This window comes from Pteropus alecto, unplaced genomic scaffold, assembly GCF_000325575.1.
Source record: "Pteropus alecto unplaced genomic scaffold, ASM32557v1 scaffold1432, whole genome shotgun sequence".
NCBI classification, from domain to species: domain Eukaryota; kingdom Metazoa; phylum Chordata; class Mammalia; order Chiroptera; family Pteropodidae; genus Pteropus; species Pteropus alecto.
In genome coordinates this window covers 115703-139388 of record NW_006432008.1, presented here as the reverse complement: position 1 = coordinate 139388, position 23686 = coordinate 115703, and the positions used below count along the sequence as shown (strand labels likewise).

Genomic DNA, 23686 nt, shown 5'->3' with positions numbered 1-23686 from the left:
GAGCTGAGCGTACGGGGGGCCCGGGGACCTCGGGGTGCCCGGGGACCTGGGGTCCCCAGAGTCGCGGCCGCAGTGCGCCCGTCCTGCAGGAGCTCCCAGGTGAGCGCGTGGCGCTCTGCGCTCTTCGCTGCCGGGTGCGCGTTCCTCTTGGTCCTGGGCCAGCAGTTTGGGTCTTAACTTTGGTCGCCTAGCCAGACACTGTCACCCCTTCCCGAAGTGGTAAATGCCTCGGTGCAAAGAGTAAAGAAAGGAGCGGCAGCCTGGGAGAGGGGACCCAGGGGAGGGATGGATGTGGATGTAGGGGAGGAACAGACACGTGGGACGGCGACTTTGGAGTCCTTGCTCAGGATCTGGGTGTGGGGAGGATTTCCTTTGGGGAAGAGTCAGGCCCCAGAAGCAGACGGGGAGGAAAAAGTGGAAAGACTTCTTGCTGGGGAGGCTCAGGTGTCTGTCCCTGATGCCCTTCCCACATGGGCACGGGAAAGGCGCCATGCGTCTGTCGGCCACATGTCGGGAAAGAGGTGTTGCAATTCTCTTGGATCTTGGTCCCACGTCCTCCTCCCTCCCTGTGCCCACTGCTGCGAAGAACCATTCACAGTTTACCAGTCGCTACGCCTTTTCTTCTTCCTGGACTGTGGGGAACGCTCGTGGTGCGGCAGCTGAAAAAACTTTTTAGGAAGTGTGGGTATGACGTTTGTTTAGAACATCGTTATCTTGGGACATTTAACTTAGGAAAGGAAATAGTCTGATGAAAAGTTCGGGTTTGGGAGCAGAGCGTTAGAAAGGGTTTCTGTTGTCATTGTTGGTTTTGTCACGTGCAGCCTTCTCAAGTAACGCCCTGTGTGAGGCCTTAAAGAGGCTTACAAAGCAGGTGGGTGGTGAATAAATAAGCTTTCTCAAGGGTGTGTGCATATATCACTCACTCTCTTAAACAGGAAAGTTAGTAGGATGCTTTAGAGAAATTTTCAGCATTTGAGTGCAGTGTGTTTGATCCCTCTGATCCTTGCCTGCCAAATTTCTTAGGAAGAACATTGAGGGAATAATGTGAAGAAAGCACAGTATAGTTCCTTGTTCCCCACCTCGAGAGGCCTGTTTCTTTTTCTGGGGCTTTTACTCATTGACTGCCCATGCTAAATGTAACCTGTGTCGGTTAAGAAACAAAATAGCTCTCATTTTGCTGGACTAAAAGTTGCTTAAGTCTAGCCAATACTGAACTGTGATATTGTTTCCAACAAGTGTTTTCTTGGAACACTTCATGCAAAATGTGTCAGAGAGACAACCTTGGGTTATCCAAAGTGGTGTTAAGATATACCCCCCTCCCCCTTTAAATTCTATTTGTAATAAAGGAATTTTGCAGTTATTCACTTGATTCTCGTACCCCTTCTGGATCTAAACTGACCTTCTGGATTTTTAAAGCAGATATCTATCTTTAAAGATGAAAGAAACGGGTAAAGTTAACTTTCTCAGCCACCAATTGCTGTTAAAGCCTCTACTACATCCTGGTGATGATTCTGGAGGTCTTTCATCTTTCCACTGAAACTCCAACTCTCAAAATGAAGGGCAGCTTTCTATGTGACCTTTCAACACTTTGTCTCTGTTCTCTGTGTCCTGCCATCTCGTTTTTTTCTTTTCTTTTCTTTCTTTCTTTTTCTTTTTCTTTTTCTTTTTTGCCAAGCAAACACATGGGTGCCTAAAATGTGCCGGGCACATTAGTAACTGAAATGGAATTCAGGTTTTTTTGGATTCTCCCATTCTAGTTTTTACAGTCTTTAACTTCAGTGTACATACAGCCATAGGCCAGGAAAAGTAGTTTACCTGAGTGAAACACTTCCCTTCTAATGAACATTATGGAAGCCATTATGGCCTTCCTCTATCCTCCCTTTGCCCTTTTGTGTAGGTGAAGTGAGTTTAGGGTTTAAAGCAAGAAGTGTGTATGAATGTGTTTGGCCGTATGAAGTTGTTGAAAATATTTGTGGAATTAGGAGAAAATTTAAAACTACATGGGGTGGGGTGAGGGGAGAGAAATAACCTTCAGCCTGGATTGAGGTTAGGCTTGAATCAATTTTTATCTTTTCCTCATTGTATTAGTGTTGCCTTTCTAATCAAGGTTATATCTTTGACAGTGGTAGACATTAACTTTTATGAAAATGAATCGAAAACAGTTCCTAGCTTTTTATTTTCCCAGGTCATTAATTGGGGGGCACATAAAAAGAGACACAAAAAATATATCGTTTGAGGTAATGTGTGACTTAAAAGCATATGATTTATCAAAAGCAGGCTACTTCAGTGTACATTTGGATCTAAAACATTTTTTTTCTTCTTTGCCCAGCTGCTCTAATTAGAATGGCCTAAAACTGAAGATGCCAATGGTTTAAGTTTTTCATTGGAGACATCTTCCTTATTTGGAATCGGAGTTAGAGATTGCTCTGTCAGTGGTGGGCTGAATGATCTTGGACACATGAAGAGTAGTGTTTTTTTTTTTTTCTTTTTACAAAGAGCTAAAATATTCCTCAAGCATACCTAGCAAAACTAAGAACTAACTATACCCACAACAGAGCAAATCCTAATTACTGTTTTTTAGTGCTGAGTTTAAAAACTGTATCCTTATTGTTTATCCTTGGAAATTACAAACTTTGTATTTCATGGAGATTTCAGCATGGATTAATATTAATTTTTACTCTCATTCTCTACTAAGTTCTTTTTTAAGGTACTCTATTGTCAGATTTCCTGTTTCATTGAATCTTGATAATTTCTTTATGCATTTCCTGACTTCAGACATAGGCATTTCTTAGAGGTACTGAATTTGGCATTCAAAATTGATTCAAAGGAGCCCTCAGATTTTACTTGATAACTGTAACAAATATGAATCTACAAAGGACAAGTTAATATGACCATACTATTTGTTTAGATGACTTCTCTTAAATTCTGTTAAAATTTGGTGTTGTACGGAAGTGATCCTACTCGGGATGGAAAGTGGATACAATAATCATGTTTAAGAGGGAGACTTTATAGAAAATACTGAATTTCATTCCCACCAACTGCAGAGAGTAAACAGTGAAACAGAAGCCCAAATTCATCACTGTGTTTTGAAAAGACCTGTTACATCATGTCTCAGGGTGGTGAGTACAGCACTGGATTGAGACAGCATCAGTTCTATTATTACTCTTGACTCCTCTGATAGGCCCCCAACTGGCAACTAGACAAGATACTTTATGTTATGTGTTTGTAGATTAGCTATTAACAAGGAACTACTATTTCACTTAATAAAGTTTGCCAGTGTTTCGAAGTGTGAAAATAATGTGTTAAGGTCACTTGTGCTTACCTTGTTTATCTACATTCTCTTTCATTGTGACCCTTCTGTTGCACTTTAGAACATTTTTTTTCTGTTAAACTATAATCTTGAAGAACATTTTTTTTTTTGTTTTTCCTTTAACGATATTTCTCAATTTTAATTACTGCAGAATTGTATAGATTTATTACCAGTCTTTATCTTATGACTATATAAAAGTTTTAACAGGGAAGAAAGTTTTATTCTTTTGAAAGTATTTCCTTATAATAGCTTCACTTGCTCCATTTTCTTTTTCTAATATATTTTGGAATTAAGCTTTTAATGGTTTCCTTGGGTATGTTTGGGCTTTATATAATGCTATTAAGACCTTAGTGATATGAGCTTTATCTCTTTGTAGGTCAGCTACTAATTTATCTGCTTAATCCTATTTTAGCCACCAAAGTCCTTGGCACTGTCAAATGGTTCAACGTCAGAAATGGATATGGATTTATAAATCGGTATGTGTGTTTGTATCTTTACATATTTTAAAAACATAGCTATGTTGTGGCACCAGCAGTTAAAAATTCTTCACCATACTTTATTAATGGCTTGTATGAGTTTTTAAGATTTGTAAGTGCTGTAAATAATCTCATTTCTAAGATACTGGTCATTAAATATTAGTTAGAATACATTGCCAGAACATTGATAAATAACTTATTTTATAAAATTTAGTTATTAAAAGAAAAAAATGGGTGGGGGGGATAAATAAGAAATGGGAAGGGCCTTAGGATAATTGACTTCATATCCATAATTTCACAGATGGAGAAATGGAGTCTTAGACTGGTTAAGCAACTTTCCTAAGGTCACACAACTAGTGAGTAATTGAGCTGGATCTGTAACCCAGGTCTGGTCCAAGTCCTGTGTAGAAACTGTAGTGTTTTCTTTAAACCATGGTAACTTCTAATCATATAAGAATGAGAATGTGAGTGCAAGCTCTTGGAAATATGTTTTTATGTGATATTTTAATTTTCTTTGTACCCCTTCCACCTCAACCATCCCCTCCACACACACTTAAAAAAACCCTCCAATTTCTTCCTTGCCTGTTTTTTTTGGGGGGGAGTGGGGGTGGGGGTGGGGAAGGAGGAGTTAGAGTGGGGTGGTGGTTGGGGGACTGTTTTAGGTTTCAGTGTAAGGAGAGCCTAGTTCACAGCTGTGCTCTGTCCTTTTAACTGTCTTGCTTTGCTTTTGCTGGGAGAGAAATCTGGGGCTCTGATTACATACCACGTGATTTAGAAAGAGATGAGAGGAAAGGGATGTTTCTGTGTGTTGAATCTGTACCCTCGGATCTAAGCACTGTGGTAATGAGGAAGAGTAAGGTGGGTATCTTGGGGGTTTAGCAGTTTTTCATGGGGATTGATTCCCGGCATCCGAATTGAGTTCAGAGAATAAACAAAAATGTATGTTGTGTTTCAAAGTCTTGAGATCTAAACTCATAAAACATCTATTCTTTTTAAGTTTTTCCACCTACCTAGTACCTTTTAATTGTGAGCTTTTTTCTTCTAACAGAAATGACACCAAAGAAGATGTATTTGTACATCAGGTAAGGGGGTAATAAATGTTACATTTTATATGTGTGGAGAGGGTGGTGTTGGTACTGTGTTGTTTTCCCATTCCTGAATGTCATCCTATACATCATTATTCTACCATAAACTCTTTCTGTGATTTTATTTTGGCAAGAGCTCAATCCCACATTTTAAGGTTGGCAGATAAGCTCTTCTGTCCCATCACAATAACTATTTTCAAAGAGTTTTTAAATTTGAATGAAATGAAGTAATATTTGATTAGACCGCTTTTTAATTTTTAAAGCCTTTTTTTTTTTTTTTTTTTTTTAATTTTTTCTTTTTTTTATTGTCCCAATCCCCAGGCTCTTCTCCATACAGCAGTTACAGAAGTCTTTTTAAAAAGCAAATCAGATCATGTCTCTTCCATGACACAGTCTTTTCTTTTAAAACCTTCCAAGCCTTCCTATTGTATTTGGAAGAGAATCTAAATTCTCACCGGGTATTACACAGCCCTTTGTAACTTTTCACTATGACTCCCCAGCTTCATCTTTTACTGTCCTCCCCACTGGTCACTGAGTTCTAGCCTCACTGTCCTTCCCTCCCAGGAATGTACTTTGTTCCCACATGTTCTTGTGCCTGAAATACTCTTCCCCTAGGTCTTGGTTTATGTGCCACATCTAAGGCCTTTTTAGTACATACTTTGAACCCCCATATCACTCTAAAGCCTTTGAGTCTTTAGCAAAAAAACCTTTTGTTTCCATGACGGCATCCTGTTCTCTTGATTGTGTGGTTCCCCCATAATATTTGGCTGGAACTGTCTTGGTTTTGCTTAGGTGGGTATTTGTTAAAGCTCCTCTATCAGAGCAGTTCTAATTTGGAGTAAATAGCACAGCGAAGTGGATAGTTAGGGCGTATGTATTCAAGACATGAGAAAACTCACAATTCCTAGGATAGTCCTCGCTCTTGTCAAAGGTAGGCTTGGTTGTTAGCACATGGTCAGGCCAAAAGCCCCACACTCCCTTAAATTCGAAGCCAGTGTAGAAGATGGGTAAAATATGGAAAACATGGGCTTCTCTGCTGCAGGTATCTCAGTCTTTCTTTACATTATTAGCCTAGGATGTTATTTATTCTCTTATCATGAATCCTGCTCTTGCTTTACAAAATAGGTTAAAAGAAAAAATACCTACCCTTACTGTCCTTTTTCTATATTTAGTTTTCAATGAATTGAATCCAATATGTCCATAGTTCTAAGTGTATAACAACAGAGGAGCTCAGAGCCAGGTTCTAATACCGGCACATTTACCTGCAGGGCTCTGGCAAGCATCTGGTTGTCAGTGTTTTTATTTTCTTTTGTTTAGGATTGTGTGTGTATTGAGGTGGAGTGTGGTGACTGGAGATAGTGATATCTAAGAATAAGCTTTCTAGTTGTGGTTTCTGTCATTTATATCTCTGCTTGACTTGGATATATTTGAGTTATACCTAGATAATTTGAGTAGATTTTTTGTTTACATACAATGACTTTTAAAGTCATAACAAACTGAAAGGAAGTGTTGGTTATAATACCAAGAGGTTAATAGATCTTTTGGGGGTAAGAACTCTGCGTTTGGTGACTGTTGGACTGAAAGACCTCACAAGTTTCTGCACTTGTGGCCAGCTTCGTTAGCCTGAGAGTATATGACCTGATTTCAGCCCCCGTGAGGCTGTGTGGTGAGTCACCTCACTGTGTTGAGGCCTGCCCAGTTTAACAGGAAAAAGGGAACAAGCGGGCAGGGAGGGGCTGGCTTTGGAATGGCTGAATGTTCAAACTGCGTGCGCATATATCCTGTCCTGAACTGCCTTTTTCCTCTGTGGGTGAAGTCTCTGCCCTATTGGCTCATTCTTTAATTTTTTTTCTCTCTCTCCTACTCGGAGTAAGGGAAGGGCTGGATTACACATACCTAATCGCTTTATAAAATAAGGTTGACCTAATTCCATAGAAACTCAGAGCCCCTTTAACTATTTAGAGATACCAGAAGGAAATAGAAATTCATTGCAAGGATTATTCTGCTTCCTTCTACTGGTTGAAAAAGAAAGATCTGTTCATAAGCACATATTTAGGTGCAGATGTTGAATGCAGGATGACATCTTCATTGACCTTTTAATATATTATCAGGGACATGTGCATGATGTGGTGGGAAAAATACTAAATAAATATGTAGATACAGTACAGGGATATGAGTTCCCCCACTTACTCCCCTACTCTCCCCAAGCTGCATCTTTATAACCTCAGATAAATTACTTATTAGCCTCATGTTTTCCCACCCATACAATGGGTGGTGGGGCAGAGGCCAGATTTTCAGTAATATTGTGATTCCTGTGGTAATTTTGTATATTCTCTTAGAAATGCCTTGGCATTTCCTAATTCCTTTTTCCTATTCATCATCTTCCCTCCTCTCCTTCATACATTTTTAAAATTCTTTTCGAGGTTAGCAGTTTCTCTTTTCTATAGAGCTTTATACCTAAAATGTGTGCTTGTGTGTGTGTAAGATTCATGAAGGCATCCAACTCCTCCCCCTCAACTGATGGTGCTAGATTAGTAGTTTGAGGGAACCAATATATCTAACGTCATGAGTAGGTCATGATCAGGCTATAACAGGAGTGTGTGGTATCTACACATTCTGTTTAATACACCTACCAAGATGAATTCTGAAGGATAACATAAATCAAGAGGTTAATGTGGAATGGTTTTTATAGTGTTTTTTTGTTTTGTTGTTTTAGAGATTCAGGTTAGTAGGAGAATGATAGTTTTAAAAAGTAATAATAGGTCAATAGTTTCTTCATTATACCCAGTAAGCTTGAAAATGATGAAATCTGTCATCAGTGTTGACATATACGTCATTTAGAATTTTCTCTTCTCTTGACAGACTGCCATCAAGAAGAATAACCCACGGAAATATCTGCGCAGTGTAGGAGATGGAGAAACTGTAGAGTTTGACGTGGTGGAAGGAGAGAAGGTGAGAAGAAGTTGTGGCTGGGTATCGGAGTGTGCTGGCACTTGGTTTCCTCACATTGTAAATGATCTCTCAGCCCCTTATGAATTCACATTACTTTGGGTTTTTTTGTGTAACAGGAAGAAGTGACTTTTATGTAGAAATATTTTTGATTACTGGGTGTTATTATAAATATTCTTTGATATATTATAAAAGTACATTTTAAATTTTCATTTAATAAATGATGAACCCTATTTCTGGAAGGAAAAGCTAATTTCTCAAGATTTAAAATGATATTTTATTTTGGTATAAATATATGTGCAAGTGTGGATTAAAATTTAACTTTTTAATAAGAAAATTTTCAAGCTGTGATTTGTAAGCACTTCTGCATAAATAATACACAGTAAAGAATGCTTTAATCTCAGTAAAAGATGATTCAAATGGAATATAATCATTGTGTTTTCTCTTTGGCTTGGATTTTGGAAAGCTGAAGGCTTCTTGGTAGACTACATAACAGCTTTGTTCAGATGAAGCTAATGGATCATCTTGAAGTGTCTCTACAGAATTTTCTTTATGCTGTTACAGTTTGAATTCCAATATTAGTAATGTCCTTTATGCTTTGTCTTTAATCAACAATCCATTATAGAGATCAGTAAAACAGTATTGAATGAGAATAAAAACACTTTAAAACCGTATGTGGTACAACTTCCATGGCAGCTGATCATGGCAGCTGAAGGATAAACTGAGTTAATACCTATGCATGTGCTCTTCCCACATATGTGCATATACACCGTTTTCAGAGTCCTTACTTTTAGTGGCTCCCAAACTGTTTGGTTTTAAAAGAACACTTTATTTAATATAGAAATTTAAATGACGTCTTTACCAATGTGATCCCCAGGGTCTCTTGCAAATGCTGGCCTGTAATCATCTCTCTTATTCCATCCAACTCTTAAAATTTTGTTTTGCCAGGTTAATTTTACCCCTGTTTGTTTTCAGAATTTGAAGTTTTACACATTGATGGTAGGGTGTAAAATATACTCTTGAATTCCTTTGTCTGAATTTTTTATATTTTTTGAAGCATTATTTTTATCCATTGTCCATATGAGGATAACACTAAGTTTGTTTGAGAATAATAGAGAAGTCTGCATGTGTAGAAATTATACTAACTAAAGCGAGGATGCTCTTTTCCCATTGCTGCCAAGATGGGAGCAGTTTCACTATCAATAAGTCATTGCCGGACAGCCACATGAGCCCACGAATAGGGATTCTCTTGGTATCTCTTAGAGTAACGTAGGTTTCAGCATTTTCTAGGAAGTTCACGTGATCTTAGTTATTTTCCATTGAGGATTATTTTTCTTTGTCTAGCATTAGTTCTTTGACAGTTACATTATATTTATTAGTTTATGTTCTTTAAAAATGTACATGCTGCTCTTAAACTTAGCGTAACCAAACAAGGCAAAGTTTAGATTGCGTGAGCAAACAGGCTGTATACATATCAATCAGGACATTAAATACCTTGCTCACCTTATTAAAACTTGGGTGTGTTTTTGAGGTCACGATAGGAATTGACAGTACATTTTGCCAGTCTTTAACACTTTGGCTCTCTAAGGCTGTTTTTGGTGGGTTAGTTTAGCTTTTTTTAAATTTTGATGCCATCTTTATTTTCTGTCTCAGGGTGCAGAAGCTGCCAATGTGACTGGCCCAGATGGAGTTCCTGTGGAAGGGAGCCGTTATGCTGCTGATCGGCGCCGTTACAGACGTGGCTACTATGGCAGACGCCGTGGACCTCCCCGTAATGTATGTTGGTCCCTCTTCCTAACCAGTAATTGAAAAACATGTTCAATCTAAAATTAAGTATGCATACATGGAACAGATTAATAAATGCTGCCTTTTCTTTTTCTTTTCCTTCTTTCCTTCTTCCTTCCTTCCTTCTATTTTTGTTGATGGGAAATTTTTAGTGCCCAGAATTTATCCGTAGCCACTGGTCTCATTGGAAACTTGCCATTCAAAAGTTCTATCAGTTTGTATGTCTTAGGCTGCAAATTTTAGAAATTTAATTATCTTGTAACAAGAAGGCTTCATTAAGGGTCTCAAAAAGCCATTCTCTCTTTATTGGGCTCTTTTATCTGGTTAGAACCTAGTGGCATTTATTGGGAAAGGGGAATGACATTTCTGTGATTGGCCTAAACCTGCTCATCCCTTGGCACTGGCAGTCTTGACTGCTAAGAAAATCAGTGTTTGACTGGCAGGGAAGAATGGGGAGTAGCCTGGGAATAGGCTAATAAACAGTCCTGGCCACAGAAATACTAAGTTTCTCTCGATTAAGTAGCTATTTTATTTAGCATAGCATTTTTCCTTTATTTTAAAGTAAAGAAGTAATAAGTAATTCTCTGGATTTTTAGTTCTTCAAGTTGATGATAACAATTCAGGTGAAAGGGTTTATAACCAAGCCTGGCTATATTTTTCTCAGGAGGCTCAATTTAAAGTACTCTCAGAGCATCCAAAGAGAGTCTCATTCATTTGTGGTCATGAGGATCCTATAGATTCAAGTTACTTTTTGATGTTTCTAGAATTAACGCCTTGGATTGGCAATATAGAATGAAACTCAAAATGCTTTGCGAGCACAGGATTGTGGCTATGTGAGTCATCCAAGGAAAACTTTTGAAAAATCTCACCAGAATAAAATATCTGCAGACAGAATGATTTATCTCTATGCATTGACAGATTTATATCTTTCTGCTTACCAGAATGCTTTTCCTCGCCATTCTATCATCTATATCACCCTGCTCAAGCTGATTTTTATCACATTCTTTACATCTTCTTTCTCTGTTTCTATATTTTTCTTACCCATGTTTTGCTTACTCTGTTTGATTTTTAGTAGTAAGCTGCGTGGGGGTGGGAGTAGATGTGAGCTACAGCATTTCCTGAATCATGTTAACTCAAGTTCAACAGAGTCACAGAGCTCTAGTTGTGATTATTTTGATTCCTAGGTTAATTCAGAAGTAAAAGTGGTAGGAAACCTTTAATGAAAAATTTTCCTTTACTTTTCTCCTCAGCTGGGAATTCTGAAGTCATGCAGGTAAAAGATGTTTAGAAATAAAGTAGTCAAAATTCTGAGGGTGTACCTGAATAAACGTTTTCTGTTGTAATGTCTTTAAATCCTTACGGCTCAAGAGCATGTTTGGCAGTGGTGCTGCCATTACTCTTATGTTATGAAAACTCCTAATGAAAGCTTTGGCTGTATAAAACTCAAAAAGACACAAAAAGCCTGAAAAGAAAAACAATTTGTGAAGTCTGTGTCTTTATGTAATTGACGATACAGGTTTTACAAGGTGTAGAATGGCTTGATTTTTCTGAAATTAGACTAGCTGAGGCTATAGTTGAAGCTTTTCCAAATACCCTCATCCCCAAAAGAAATGGGTTATTGTTAATTTTTAATTTATTCATTTAAAAAACTATAGTTACTTTCCTTAAGACTACCTTTGGCATTTGCATATTCTCCTTTAAAATAAGATTTGAAATAAATTCTTTGAGTGATATTTGGCTGTTTTTATTTTTTAATATAAAATATTAGTATATGGTATGGTAGTTTAAATGCAGGAAAAAATATAAAATGAGTCAATAATTCCCTTTGTTAGTAGGAGTTATATTTAGAAACTGCCCGTATCTTTTACTTATTACTATATATTAAAGTACAATTAAGATTGTTCCTAAACATAGAAAGAAAATCATGCGATATCAGTGGTTCTCAAACTTTTTGGTTTTTGGACCCATTTAGATGCTTAAATATTATTGAGCTCTCAAGAGTCTTTGTTTATGTGTGTTTCTATCTATTAATATTATATTAGAAATTAAAGCAGAAATTTAAAAGATATTCAATTGATGTAAAATAAACTCGTTACATGCAAAAAACATTTTTTATGAAAACTATATGTTTTTAAATTGAGCAAGAAGCATGGTGTTGTTTTACAATTTTGCAAATCTCTGATGTCCGATTTAATAGAAGGCAGCTGGATTCTCATATCTCCTTTGGCATTCAGGCTGCCGAGAGACCGAGAGACCGTGTCATTGCAGCTCTAGGACACCCCACCACACACTCCTGAGAGGATGAAATAGGAACAGGCAGATAGCATCTTCGTAGCACTATGAGAATGGTTTGACCTTAGTAACCCCCTGAAGGGTTTGGGAGACGCCATCCGCACTTTGAGAATAGCTGCAGGAAGTAAACCATTTATTTAGAACAAACTTGATAACACTACAAACTATATTTTTTCTTGACTGCCTTAACTTTGCCCCAGAAGAGGCAAATGTTGGGGGACACACATTTGATGGTGCTAAATATTATAAATGTTGTAGATGATCTTTGGGTAGTTGGTCAATTAATACTCATTAATTCTAATTAGATGACTATTAAATTCATTATAGATTGATTGCTTTTGCTTTTCTGCTTCTTGGTATTTTATCTGCACAGATCTACTTTAATCTTAATGTAGTTTATCCCAGGTAATCACATGATGATCTGGGTTAAATGCATTTTGTCTGTATAATAAAAGGGATTATTTCTTTTGGGGAGGTATTTTTCTTTTGGTGATATTCATCCTAAATGGTATTCTTTGGTTCTTTCCTTGCTGAAACTTTTTCTGAATCTCTGTTTCTTTGCTTCGCTAGTACGCTGGGGAGGAGGAGGAGGAAGGGAGCGGCAGCAGTGAAGGATTTGAACCCCCTGCCATTGATGGGCAGTTCTCTGGGGCCCGGAGTCAGCTGCGCCGCCCCCAGTATCGCCCTCAGTACCGGCGGCGGTTCCCGCCTTACCACGTGGGACAGACCTTTGACCGTCGCTCACGGGTCTTTTCCCATCCCAACAGAATGCAGGTAAAATTGCACCTGGGACTTCTCTTCAGCAGTCCTCACCCCTCCGTCCTTCCTCTGCCTCCTCTTCTTCCTCCTCCTCCAACACCAGCTGCCGGAAGTAAAACCTTGCTTCCCGATGCTACAAAAGCTGAGGCAAGGTTTTGTCTGCATTCTCAGAGCAGTCATTCTAGTAACATTTCTAAAAACACAACCACATGAGCCATGCCTGTGATTGGGGACCCTGGTGCATAGTGCACAGTTTCTAGTTTATAGGAAAATAAAAGAAGTAAAGTAGAGAAGCAGATGGTATGTGTAAGGGCTTAAACTCTGAAGTCAGGCAGGTCGGGATTTGAATCTTGTCTCTGCTACTTTTTATCTGTGAACTTTTGAGAAAACCAAACTTTTGAGAGATTAACTTGTCCATCCATTAACTCGGGATGATAACCTGCCTCCACCATGGGGTTATGATGATTAAATCAAAAGTAAAGACTAGCAAAATGCCTCCCTCAGGATAGCTAACATCTAATAAGTCTCTAATTTGGATAGGATAGTGTCGATTATTAAGAAAAGCTACCATAGAGTGGAGATTGTTGATTAGCGATCTCCTTTTTTACTGCAAAATATTAATACAGGTATTGTGAACTTGACCTGTAATTAATAAGCCTTATACCAACTTTGCAGTTCCCAGAAACTTGGAAAACTTAGGATAGGATATCATTTTTGTTATCACTAGCTACAAAATTTTCCTCTCAGTGGAAAAAGTGTCCTTGGTTTTTGTTTTCTGTCCACTAAGTGTTTTGACTGAACATTATGTTCAGTCTGTTCTTTGCTACCCTTCGCCTGTCCCATCATGCATGACTGTGTTCTTTCTACATTGCTTCTTGTTTTTTCCCTTCCACGCTTTAACAGCTGTCCCTGACAAATGTGCTAAAAATAACAAGTAGACTTACGTATATGGAGAGATTGGGTACATGAGGCGTAGTAGGTTCCTTTAGGGCCGTGCTCTGGGGTTCTAGGAAATGAGGACAGGAAGAGTAAGTGAGATTGTCATACACATTTATTTTTAGTATGTTAGTGCCTTCCTGAAATAATCATTCTTAGTATTTAGCATATACACATGTATCTTATTTTTTGAGAACATGATGATTCTTTTCCATATTATTTGAAATAAAGTATATTTCACCTTAGGAATTGAAGGCGATACTTCAATGTCATGTAGAAAATCCTTTGCAGAAGCTGATTGAAAACTCATTTTGAAAAAAAATGTGCTTATTCTGAGAACTACTTTTAGTTGTTTTAACTTGGGCTGAACTTTTTACTCATTCCATATCTGAAGTAAAAGCTATCTTAGATTCCTTCAACAGTTTTTCCTTAGACTCTTTCTACTACATATCATGTTTATATGTTCAGTGAGTAAGAGGTCTGCTTAAGCTAACCAACAGCGTCAAGTGAAAATTCCAAAAGTTTCTTCTATACAACTAGGCGACCTCAAGGTTGTCATTGTAATGGCTTAAAAGTATACAGAGAACTCTCGGATGGTAAAAATTACCGAGGTCAAATAGAAAACTCTTTGTCAACATTTTCTACTATATATAAAACTGAAATTTCTTGGACACAATGGGGAAAAGAAGATAATATATAGGCCCATAGTATTTCCCTTATGTACCAAGGACATAATATACCCTGATCAGTGACCAAATGACTTCCATTTTTTAAAAGATAATAATTCTGTGTATTTGAAAATTTAGTAGAATTGGTTACTGAGCTAATATCAACTATTTGTAGTCTTTGAGAAAAGAATTATTTGATAGAGTAAACGGAGCAATATTGTTTAGCGTCTGCCAAGTGACAGATGTTTGAGATCAATTCTTACTCAGTCTTTCCTACACCTTTATGAAGTTGGCAATGGTTTCCATATTATTGTTGTTGTTGTTGAAGAGATTTGAGTATTTAAAACAATTAGCAACTTATTATCTAAGGTTACATGGGCAAGAAGTGGGAGAGCTTAAACTCAATAAATCCACTCAAGTGGGTGGATCTAAACTCAATACATCCACCTATACTTTTCCCATTCTCTTATTCTAGTAAACTCTCTTCTTTATTCATGTTAATAGCTGTTTCTATCTGTCCTTTTTTTGTGAATCAGAGTTCTTAAGGAAGAAGCAGCTTTGCTTGTTCAGAGAGCTAAAGGAAGGCTCATGTGGTTGGGAAGGTATGAGTGAAGAGGAAAGGGATAGGAGGTGAGATTAGGGCGATACCTTAGGGTAGACCAAGCGCGCCTGGTGGACCATGGTAAGGACTATCGATGTGATAAAAAGCCAGTAAAGGAATCTAAAGAGGAAAGAAACGTACTTAAAGAGATCATTGACTGTAGAGGCTGGACCACAGGAGGCAACAAGTAGGGCGACCAGCTCCTGTAATTTCCCTGTAGAGAGATGATCGTGTATGGATTAGAGTGCTGGCAGTGGAGGCGTGATGATGAGTGTTTAGATTTAGGGAATGTATTAAACATAAAAGTGACAGCATTTGATGCTGGAATGAATGTGCGGTGTGAGGACGAAAGAATACCTCTGCGGTGTTTGATTGAAATGACTGTAGGAAGACTGAAGAAAGGCCAGGTTCGGGGGAAAGGTGGAAATCATTTCAGGTCTTTTTCCACATTAAATTTTACCTCCAAGTGGAGATGTCAAGTAAGCAGAAAAATAAAACAAAGCAGAGTCAAGGGATAGAAAGTGGCTTGAGTTAGGAAGGTGTCATTTTAGATAAGGTGGTTGACAAAAGTCTTTGTTGCTATATATGAGAAGAGACCTAAGTGAAGCAAGGGAGCAAGTCATTCAGATGTTGGGAAGGGCGTGCATGGCCCAGGGAACGGCAAGTGCAGAGGCCGAAGGGAGCTGAAGGGGAGAAATGAAACTGGAGATATAACTCTGGAGTCATAAAAAACATAATTAAGCATGACATAGGATAAGACTAACTATAAAATAAGTGTAGCTGGAACATCGACCCTGGGACTGAGTTCTGGGACACATCAATTAAAGATTAGAAAGATAAGGAGTCCAGCAAAGGCCAATGGGAAGGAGCAGATAGGGAGAATGTATTTCAAGAGGGAAATGCTGCGTTAAATGCTGTCGATGAGGAATTTAGGTTGAGAATTGACTGCTGGCTTTGATAGCTTGGAGGTTAGTGGTATGGTGAGGACAAAAATCTGATTAGAATGAATTCAAGAGAGAGCCAAGGGGTAGGAAGAAAAGGTATTCTCTTCCACTTTGAGGAGGTTTCTGGGGTGGTGGTGATGGGTTTCCTTTAGTAATATATGTCTGTAAAGGAGCTCACAGAAATGGGGCGGTATCTGGAGAAAGATACGGGGTCAGGAAGGGTTTTGGTTTTATTCGATTTTGTTTTTACACTGAGTGAGTTCTCTCCTGGTTTCCCTTATGCCTTCCCTTACCAGCAGCTTACTCATAATGCCATTAGATGGGCAAATCAAATGCCATACATATATACACACATTTATATGCATACATACACACATTTATATACATGTAACTTATCGTGTATGTGTATTTTAATTCCTGTCTACTGAAATGGCCGGAAATCAGTGACACCTTGATATAGCATTGAGCTTTATAAATACCGTTCTCCAATAAAAAGAAGCTCCTTTGGAGACATGGCTGGTTTCAGAGCTGGGCCAGAGAAAGTACAATATGAGCCTGGAACATCTTGTGCCAGAAAGCAAGGAAGTACTCAGAGAATGTTGGAGACATGTCAAAACGACATGAGCCAGCTTGAAAGGGTTCCCACTGGCCAGTAATGATAGTAACAGATTATAACTCATTGAATAAAATAGAAAACCGTGAATCTATATAGATATAAATCAATAAATGAACATTGAGAATTTGATAAGGGATGAAATATTTTACAGACTTCTAAAAAGTATTTTCTACAGACTTTTAAAAGTATCTCTTCACAAAATCCTCATTAATTACAAAGTGAAGAAGAGTAAACATAGCAGAAGAGCCTTGGCAGACTGCCACCTTATCTATTCCTCAACGTGCAAATATTGTCAGTAATGGCACAAATTGAAACCGTACTCCATGCAGCAGGATGCAGTGAGAAGAATGCAGTGTCACTTTAGTGACTTCCCTGCCAAAGATACATAAACTTAAGCAAGGGAAACACCAAACAACCCACACCGAGGAGTATTTTACAAAATATCTGGCCTTTCATCTTTAAAAGTATCAAGGTAGCGAAAACCGAGTAAAGGCTGAAGAACTGTACCAGACATGGAGACAGCTAAATTCAATGCATGGTTCTAAGTGGGTCTTTTTGCTTTACGTAAAGAATATACTGGGGAAGCTTGAATGGGCTCTGAGGATTAGATTCTATACTTTGAACTTTTCTGGAAGTTTGCGACTATTTCAAAATAAAATAATTGAGAATAAAATAATAATAATAGATGGGCTCTATTTCAGCAAAATAAAATAATAGATGGGCTCTATTTCAGCATTGTTTGTATGCCTGGATGGAAATGATGGAGTAGAGAAGGGAGAAGATGACACAGTGAAAGAGAAAACGAGGGATAAAGATTTAAAGTGCTCTAGTAGGCAAGAGAAGAGGGATTGGCTTTGAACGTGAGCTTGGACCACTTCCAGTGTAATGAGAAGAAAATTAATACAAGTGTAGGCAGGTTGGTTGATCTGATAGTGAGAGAATGTAGAAACTATTTTATGATTTTATGGAGAAGAAACGTTGAGATGTGGCTGTGTTGTAAAGAGTTTCAGAGATTTTTTTCTTTTCTTCTCCTAGAAGTTCAACAATAAAATTATTTTATTCCCTCAGCTTAAAATAAATTTATCAAGAAAGCGTATTTTATTTTTTTGAATGTTATACTTAATTATGCAAACAGATACAAAGGAGAAATTGTGAAAGGAAGAAATCAGAGGTGAAGGCACGATTTAGAGGCGTAAGAGAGCCTATGTACTGAAGGGATACCCAGTTTGTAGAATTAGTGGGTCTGAGTTTGAAAAGTGTGAAAAAATTTTCATTGCTCAAATGTAGTATATCATCCCATTTCCTTTTACACAATAGATTTTCTTTCAAGGGATGAATGGAATACTTCAAAATGTTAAAATTAATACTGTAAAATAAAATTAAGTGCTCTGGATAAGGCAGAAGACTTCTAGTGGAAGTGAGTTTTTCTTTCCTGTCATTCGTGAAGATCTAATCAGTGAATAGCTCACTGTTATAGTTGAGAATTCTCAACTTTGTAAAGAAGCATTTTATTTTTTACTTTTCAAAAAACATTCTGAATGCAGCTGTGTGCTTTGTGTCTCTCATATCCTGTAGCATGAGCCTCATTTTCAGCTCTGTTGCCCTTCTAGGCTGGTGAGATTGGAGAGATGAAGGATGGAGTCCCAGAGGGAGCACAACTTCAAGGACCTGTTCATCGAAATCCAACTTATCGTCCCAGGTACCGTAGGTATGTAACATTTTCCACTAACTCATGACCAGCTGAAGGACTTGTGAGTGACAGTACAATGAATGAGGATATTATGGGTCTGTTCTGTGGATTTATTATATAACAGAAGAGTTGGCTGCTTCGACTATATGTCCAAGTTTTGGGGGGACTCTACAGTATATGTTTTCAGATGGCCCTGTGACATTTTCCCCCTACTTAAACAATTAGAATTTTTAGTTATCCCTGTACCAAAGCATTATTCGTATTTGATAACTTACATGATATAAATTCTTATTTTTTATTATATTTATGAAATTAACAGTCGATGGGTAATTCAATGGTAGTGGTACAAATGTAGGAAGAATTGAGTGCCAGCGAGGAAGTGGGATACTGAATATTCTGTTAACCGAGCTAGTCTAGTACAAGGGTTAAATCATGCTACAGATGAAATTGTGTTTAAATTCCTGCCCTGCAATTAGTAACTGTATGTCCTTTAGCAAGTTTCTGGACTCTCTAAGACTTGGTCACTGTAATCACCAGACCTATAAAATGGACATTAAGGAATATTGTACACTTGTCAGCAGGGTTAAATGTAAAATGCATCTCAAATGATTAGTATGGTGCCTGGTACAGTAAGCCCTCAGTAAATGTCAGGTATTATTAACTACCCACGATGTTATTGTTGGTGAAGGAGTGGGCCATTTTATTTGTGCTTTTTCCCTGTGAAGACTGCGAGTAGGGCTAGACTCCCTGAGACCCCTTTTCAGCTTTCTACATTGTAAGCCTTCCTGTTCCGTTCACCCCAGCCCTGAGGTGTACGGAATGGGAGCTTCATTCCTGAGCGATGCTTATGCCGCCTTCAAGTTTGGCAACGCGGGTTCATTGAAGGAGGAATAACTGTATTGTTTGAGGAAAGGATCTGTACCATTCTCTGTCCTTTTTCCTCACAAGATTCATTCCAGTTTTAGACATAATCACTCTAGTGATTAATTCCGAAGGACTTTCAAATAAAAGAGTCTTCATAGAAATGTCTTAATGAAAACAGAGAGGAGACAGGACTATATCTGAATCCCAGCTCTGTCAATTCCTAGCTGCGATCTTGAGAAAGTTGACCTTTTTTATCTATGAAAGCAGCAATCCTGTATAGTTCAACCAAATACTTATCCTCTCTAAACCTCTTGTTTTTCATACTCTCACAGAATTGGCATTGACATTAAGTACTTAACATGAAAACACACCAGCACACATTCTGGCATATAGTCTAAGTAGTGCTAGTTTTCTTCTCACGTTTAATCCCTTTAGTCTCCCTTAAACTCTGTTCATGGAGGGCAGATGCCAGACCACCCACTTTTTTATTTTTCTGTCCTCAGTACCTGTCTTGAGGCCTGGTAGGAACATAGTATGTGTTCAGTATATGTTTGTTCACTACAAATAGATATTCAGACGAAGGAGGGAAATGGTGGAAAGATAGGATTTTTCCTCCAAAACTTAGTTCCATGTGCTGCATTAGCCTGTGCATAATTCTAGCAATAAGTACTGATCACTTTTTAATCTTTAAAAATGAATAAAACCTATGTTCTCGAGGATTCCCGTCCTGTTGTACTTGTTCTCTTTTTGTTTCGTGTTCCCTGCTCTAGGGGACCTCCTCGCTCACGACCTGCCCCAGTCGTGGGAGAGGCTGAAGATAAAGAGAATCAACAAGCGGCCAATGGTCCAAACCAGCCATCTGCTCGCCGTGGATACCGGCGCCCGTACAACTATCGGCGTCGTCCCCGTCCTCCTAATGCTCCTTCACAAGATGGCAAAGAGGTGAGTCCAACCAGCCGAGGGTGTACTGCCAGATTATCCTGAATCGTGTCAAAGTTTAATATTCTTTTTTATTCTAAGAGTGGTTTTATAATCTGACACTGAAATATATATAATATATATTACAATATATGTAAAGTATAGCAGTGTTATTATAGTAACGTTTATATAAAATAATACGTTTATATTAACACTTTGGTTAAGATCGTGTGTATGTGTGTATATATGTGTATATGTGTATATATATATGTGTGTGTGTGTGTATATATATATATATATAGAGAGAGAGAGAGAGAGAGAGAGTGTATATCCTGTACATAACACAAACCAAATATTTGAATTTAAATTAACATTCTCTGAAAGAATTACCCATGCTAGTGGGAATTCAGAGCTAAAATGTTTAGGGCTGTCGAAACAAAGAATTGACAGAGAAGAACCTGCCTCTAAGAATGTGTGGAAAGTAATTGTATATTGTGGATTTCTTTTATGGAGAGTAGAGGTGTTGTCATTTGGAAGCTCATATTGACTCATACTGAAGTGTAGTTAAAATTTTGCACAGTGATTTGCCTTCAACTTTTGGAAGATTCCAAAAGTTAGAAGATTCCAACTTTTGAGAACTTTTAGTCTCAACTCTCCACTCTCACCCAAATTGATTGATTTCCGGTTTGTGGTGGTTTTGTGTTTTAGACCAAGGCAGGTGAAGCGCCATCTGAGAACCCTGCTCCAGCCACCGAGCAGAGCAGTGCTGAGTAACACCAGGCTCCCCAGGCACCTTCACCATCGGTAGGTAAGAGCTTGGGCAGCCCAGGCTTGAGTTGATATTTTCTTTTAAATAGCATTATTTCTCAACAATAGTACAAGGCAGTCTAAACTCATTCCGTGATTCACCGGGGTCATCCCCTCATCTGAAGACAGTGGTTTTGGTGGTTAAATATCTCCGTGATTCACATTTTTCTGCTAGGCTTTGGGGACACAAACATTCTGGCAGAGTTAATGAGAGTCAAATGCTTTTTTCTAGAAACAGTTTTAACTATTACGATATTAATATGGTATACCCCTTGAGAAAACTTGTGAAGGTTTTACTTTTGTGACACCTAGTGGCCAGTTTGATAATTTTAACATGTTTGACAAGGTCTCATTTTAATAACAGGCGACTGTAATTTGAAGAATAAGCTAGAGTGGTTTTTTCCTTTCTTTTTCCTTTTGATAACCAATACTATTTATTTGGAGGCAGTGCAGTATAATGTGTGCGAACCAAGAAGTTTATGTATCCAGTCCAGGATCTACTAATTTGCTAGGTGATCCTGAGCAGTTTGTTTATCCTCTGCCTCATAATGTCTGCTGCTGGTAAAATGGGGACACTAACTAGACATGGCCACTAAGGTTGTTGTAAAGATTTAGTGAGATGACACATATGAAGTGCTTAAACAGGGCGTGATAGTGAATAACCTCTTTATAAAGGTTAGCTTCTTATCTTATTGTGATTCCACTGTATGTACTGACTGTTTCCATTGGATTAATGTGTAGTTTGCGAATCTATAGAAGATACATGTGTCGATTTTGTTTAGAGCTTCTGAAATATTGTTTTTTGAATTATATAAAAAACAGATCATTTTTGCCGTTTTATTTTTTAACTCTTGGTCATTTTGTCACTCTTTATAAATTTGATTTTAATTTTTTTCAGGTGACCTAAAGAATTAATGACCATTCAAAAAATCAAAAAGCAGACGAGGACCTTACCAACACCAAAGAAACATCCAAGCAATGAAGTGGAAAACTAATAACTCAAGATGTGGATATTGGAATGTTTACTATTCTTCATGAAACAAGTATAAAAGGAAATGTCAGCCAATTTTTTTCCAGCAATTTTTCTGGGAATGCCTGCACAGAAGACAAGAGAGCAACCTCCCCAGTTTCAGCAACCACTAGGTTTATATTTTTTTCCTGGTTTTTACTGTTTTGGTAATATGAATTGAAAGAAGAAATATTAATACCACATGGGGTGTACCCCTACCAAAGAAATCTGAAATATATAGTAAATGCTTTTTTTTCCTTTTCTGTTCATTTTGGATGCTGGTGCTAAACTTCCAAGTGTCATGATTTAAAAAGAAAATTTTATGCCCTTATTTATTTCTAGGATGAGGGGAGTATAACATTTTTGCTTTCTTATGTGACTCTCTTTGAAAATGTGCAGTATGAAGTTCCTCAAAAATAAAATTTTTACCCTTGAAAGGAAAAGAGATATCACTGGAGTATGTTTTTCTATTGTAGCAGAAGTTTCGTCTTTTTCCCCCACTTCATTCACTTAACAGTAAACTGAAAGCCAAATGTTAACATGCATTAGTGCTGTTTAATTAAAGTGTAGGCATCTGAGTTTGAGATAGTAGAAAATGGGATTCCTTTTGGAATGTGCGCTGGAAATGAACAAGATTGTGTCTGAGTTCGGCGGTAGGCACACTTGGTTTGGTCCTCTGTGTTTTTTGAGTAATCTTTGTTGAGGTCAGCAGCTTCCCTTAGATTAATGAAGGAGTTAGTAGTTCCAACATCCTTGAACTTCCAACCAGAGGTTGTATTGTATGTTTGTGTGTGTGTGTATGTTTCAGAAAGAAGAAGGGGGGCTCTTAGTAATTGTACTACAAATTTCCTTCCCCAGGGACTGACTAGATGATGCCCCCAGGTTGAGAAACTACAGAATATGTCAGTGCTATGTAGATACTTCTCAGATACATTGTACCTTTCAAATGATTTGTCACCTAAGTACATATTGACCCTAGGTTGGTGCCAAGCACCATTCTAGTAGTTAGGAGGGAACAAATGAACAAAAGGCTCTAGTCCCAATGAGCTTATATTTTAGTGAGTGAATATAGAAAATAAGCAAATATGTAAACAAATGTAAAATTTAATGCCAAATGGCAATGAATGTTAGAAAGTAAAACATGGTAAAGGGATAGAGATTGACATTGCAGGAGGTATGCTTATTTTAATTGGGGGTGGGGTGGGGGGGAGGGAGAGCATCTCCTTCCAAAAGATAAGAGAATATATAAATGTCCTGAGGTAGAAGAGCAGTAACCTCTTGAATATCTGGAGAGAAGCATTCCACGCAAGGGGAGCAGATGCAGACTCTAAGGAGGGACCACACTTGGCCTGTTTAAGAAATGGCAAGTGGAGAAAGTGGATTCTTCAAGAAACTGGTATTGCCTTGCAGGCTTAAAAAGAAATCAAAATTGGTAATGTACATAGGCAAAAATACTCAAAGGTATAAAGCTTTTCATAAAAGTTCAGTTGGCACATTTTAAAAAATCTGTTTCAGATATTTTCATGAGTCTGCACATGTGAATGTGTGTATGTGTAAAATTGGCACATTATGCAAATTTAGGGAGAAGGAAGGGGTTTTGTGGTTCCCCTAATGACTAATATTAGATATATCTGTTTTTAAAATTCTATGGGTAATGTTACTGTACTGTCTAGCCAGTCCTATCTTTTCTAACTTTCCCTTTTGTTCTTTGCTCATTTTAAAGCAATATTTTTAATGGAGTATTTCAAACATTTATCAAATGTCTTAAAAAATGTACCATATACTTTTTTGGCACTGACTTTTTTTCCACCAAATAGTTTTACTGTTCTATTATCAGTATGTGCAGAGTCTTATCATTTGTACTGGCCATATAACAATTATATAACTTTCCATAATTTTGTTAAGTCCTCTATTGGATATTTAGTTTTTTTTTTTTTTAATTGCATTTATAAATGCTTTATCTCACAATTCCAAAAC

The 23686-nt window shown here is 37.7% G+C and overlaps 1 protein-coding gene across 4 annotated transcripts in view; it reads left to right on the top strand.

Annotated features, from left to right (window-relative positions):
* The window catches only part of YBX3 (Y-box binding protein 3), a 24082-nt gene extending 1926 nt beyond the window's left edge, over window positions 1-22156 (top strand). The window contains exons 1-11 of one of the 4 annotated variants that reach the window (XM_025043498.1): window positions 456-685; window positions 1420-1448; window positions 3723-3786; window positions 4835-4868; window positions 7734-7823; window positions 9474-9596; window positions 12468-12671; window positions 18032-18129; window positions 19746-19917; window positions 20602-20697; window positions 21599-22156. In XM_025043498.1, coding sequence (XP_024899266.1) covers window positions 471-685; window positions 1420-1448; window positions 3723-3786; window positions 4835-4868; window positions 7734-7823; window positions 9474-9596; window positions 12468-12671; window positions 18032-18129; window positions 19746-19917; window positions 20602-20667 — 1095 coding nt within the window. In that variant the 5' untranslated portion in view covers window positions 456-470 and the 3' untranslated portion in view covers window positions 20668-20697; window positions 21599-22156. Of the gene's footprint in view, window positions 1-455; window positions 686-1419; window positions 1449-3722; window positions 3787-4834; window positions 4869-7733; window positions 7824-9473; window positions 9597-12467; window positions 12672-18031; window positions 18130-19745; window positions 19918-20601; window positions 20698-21598 lie in introns of those variants that run through there. The other 3 variants (XM_025043499.1, XM_025043501.1, XM_025043500.1) reach the window with 3 other exon arrangements.
* The last annotated feature ends 1530 nt before the right edge of the window (window positions 22157-23686 follow it).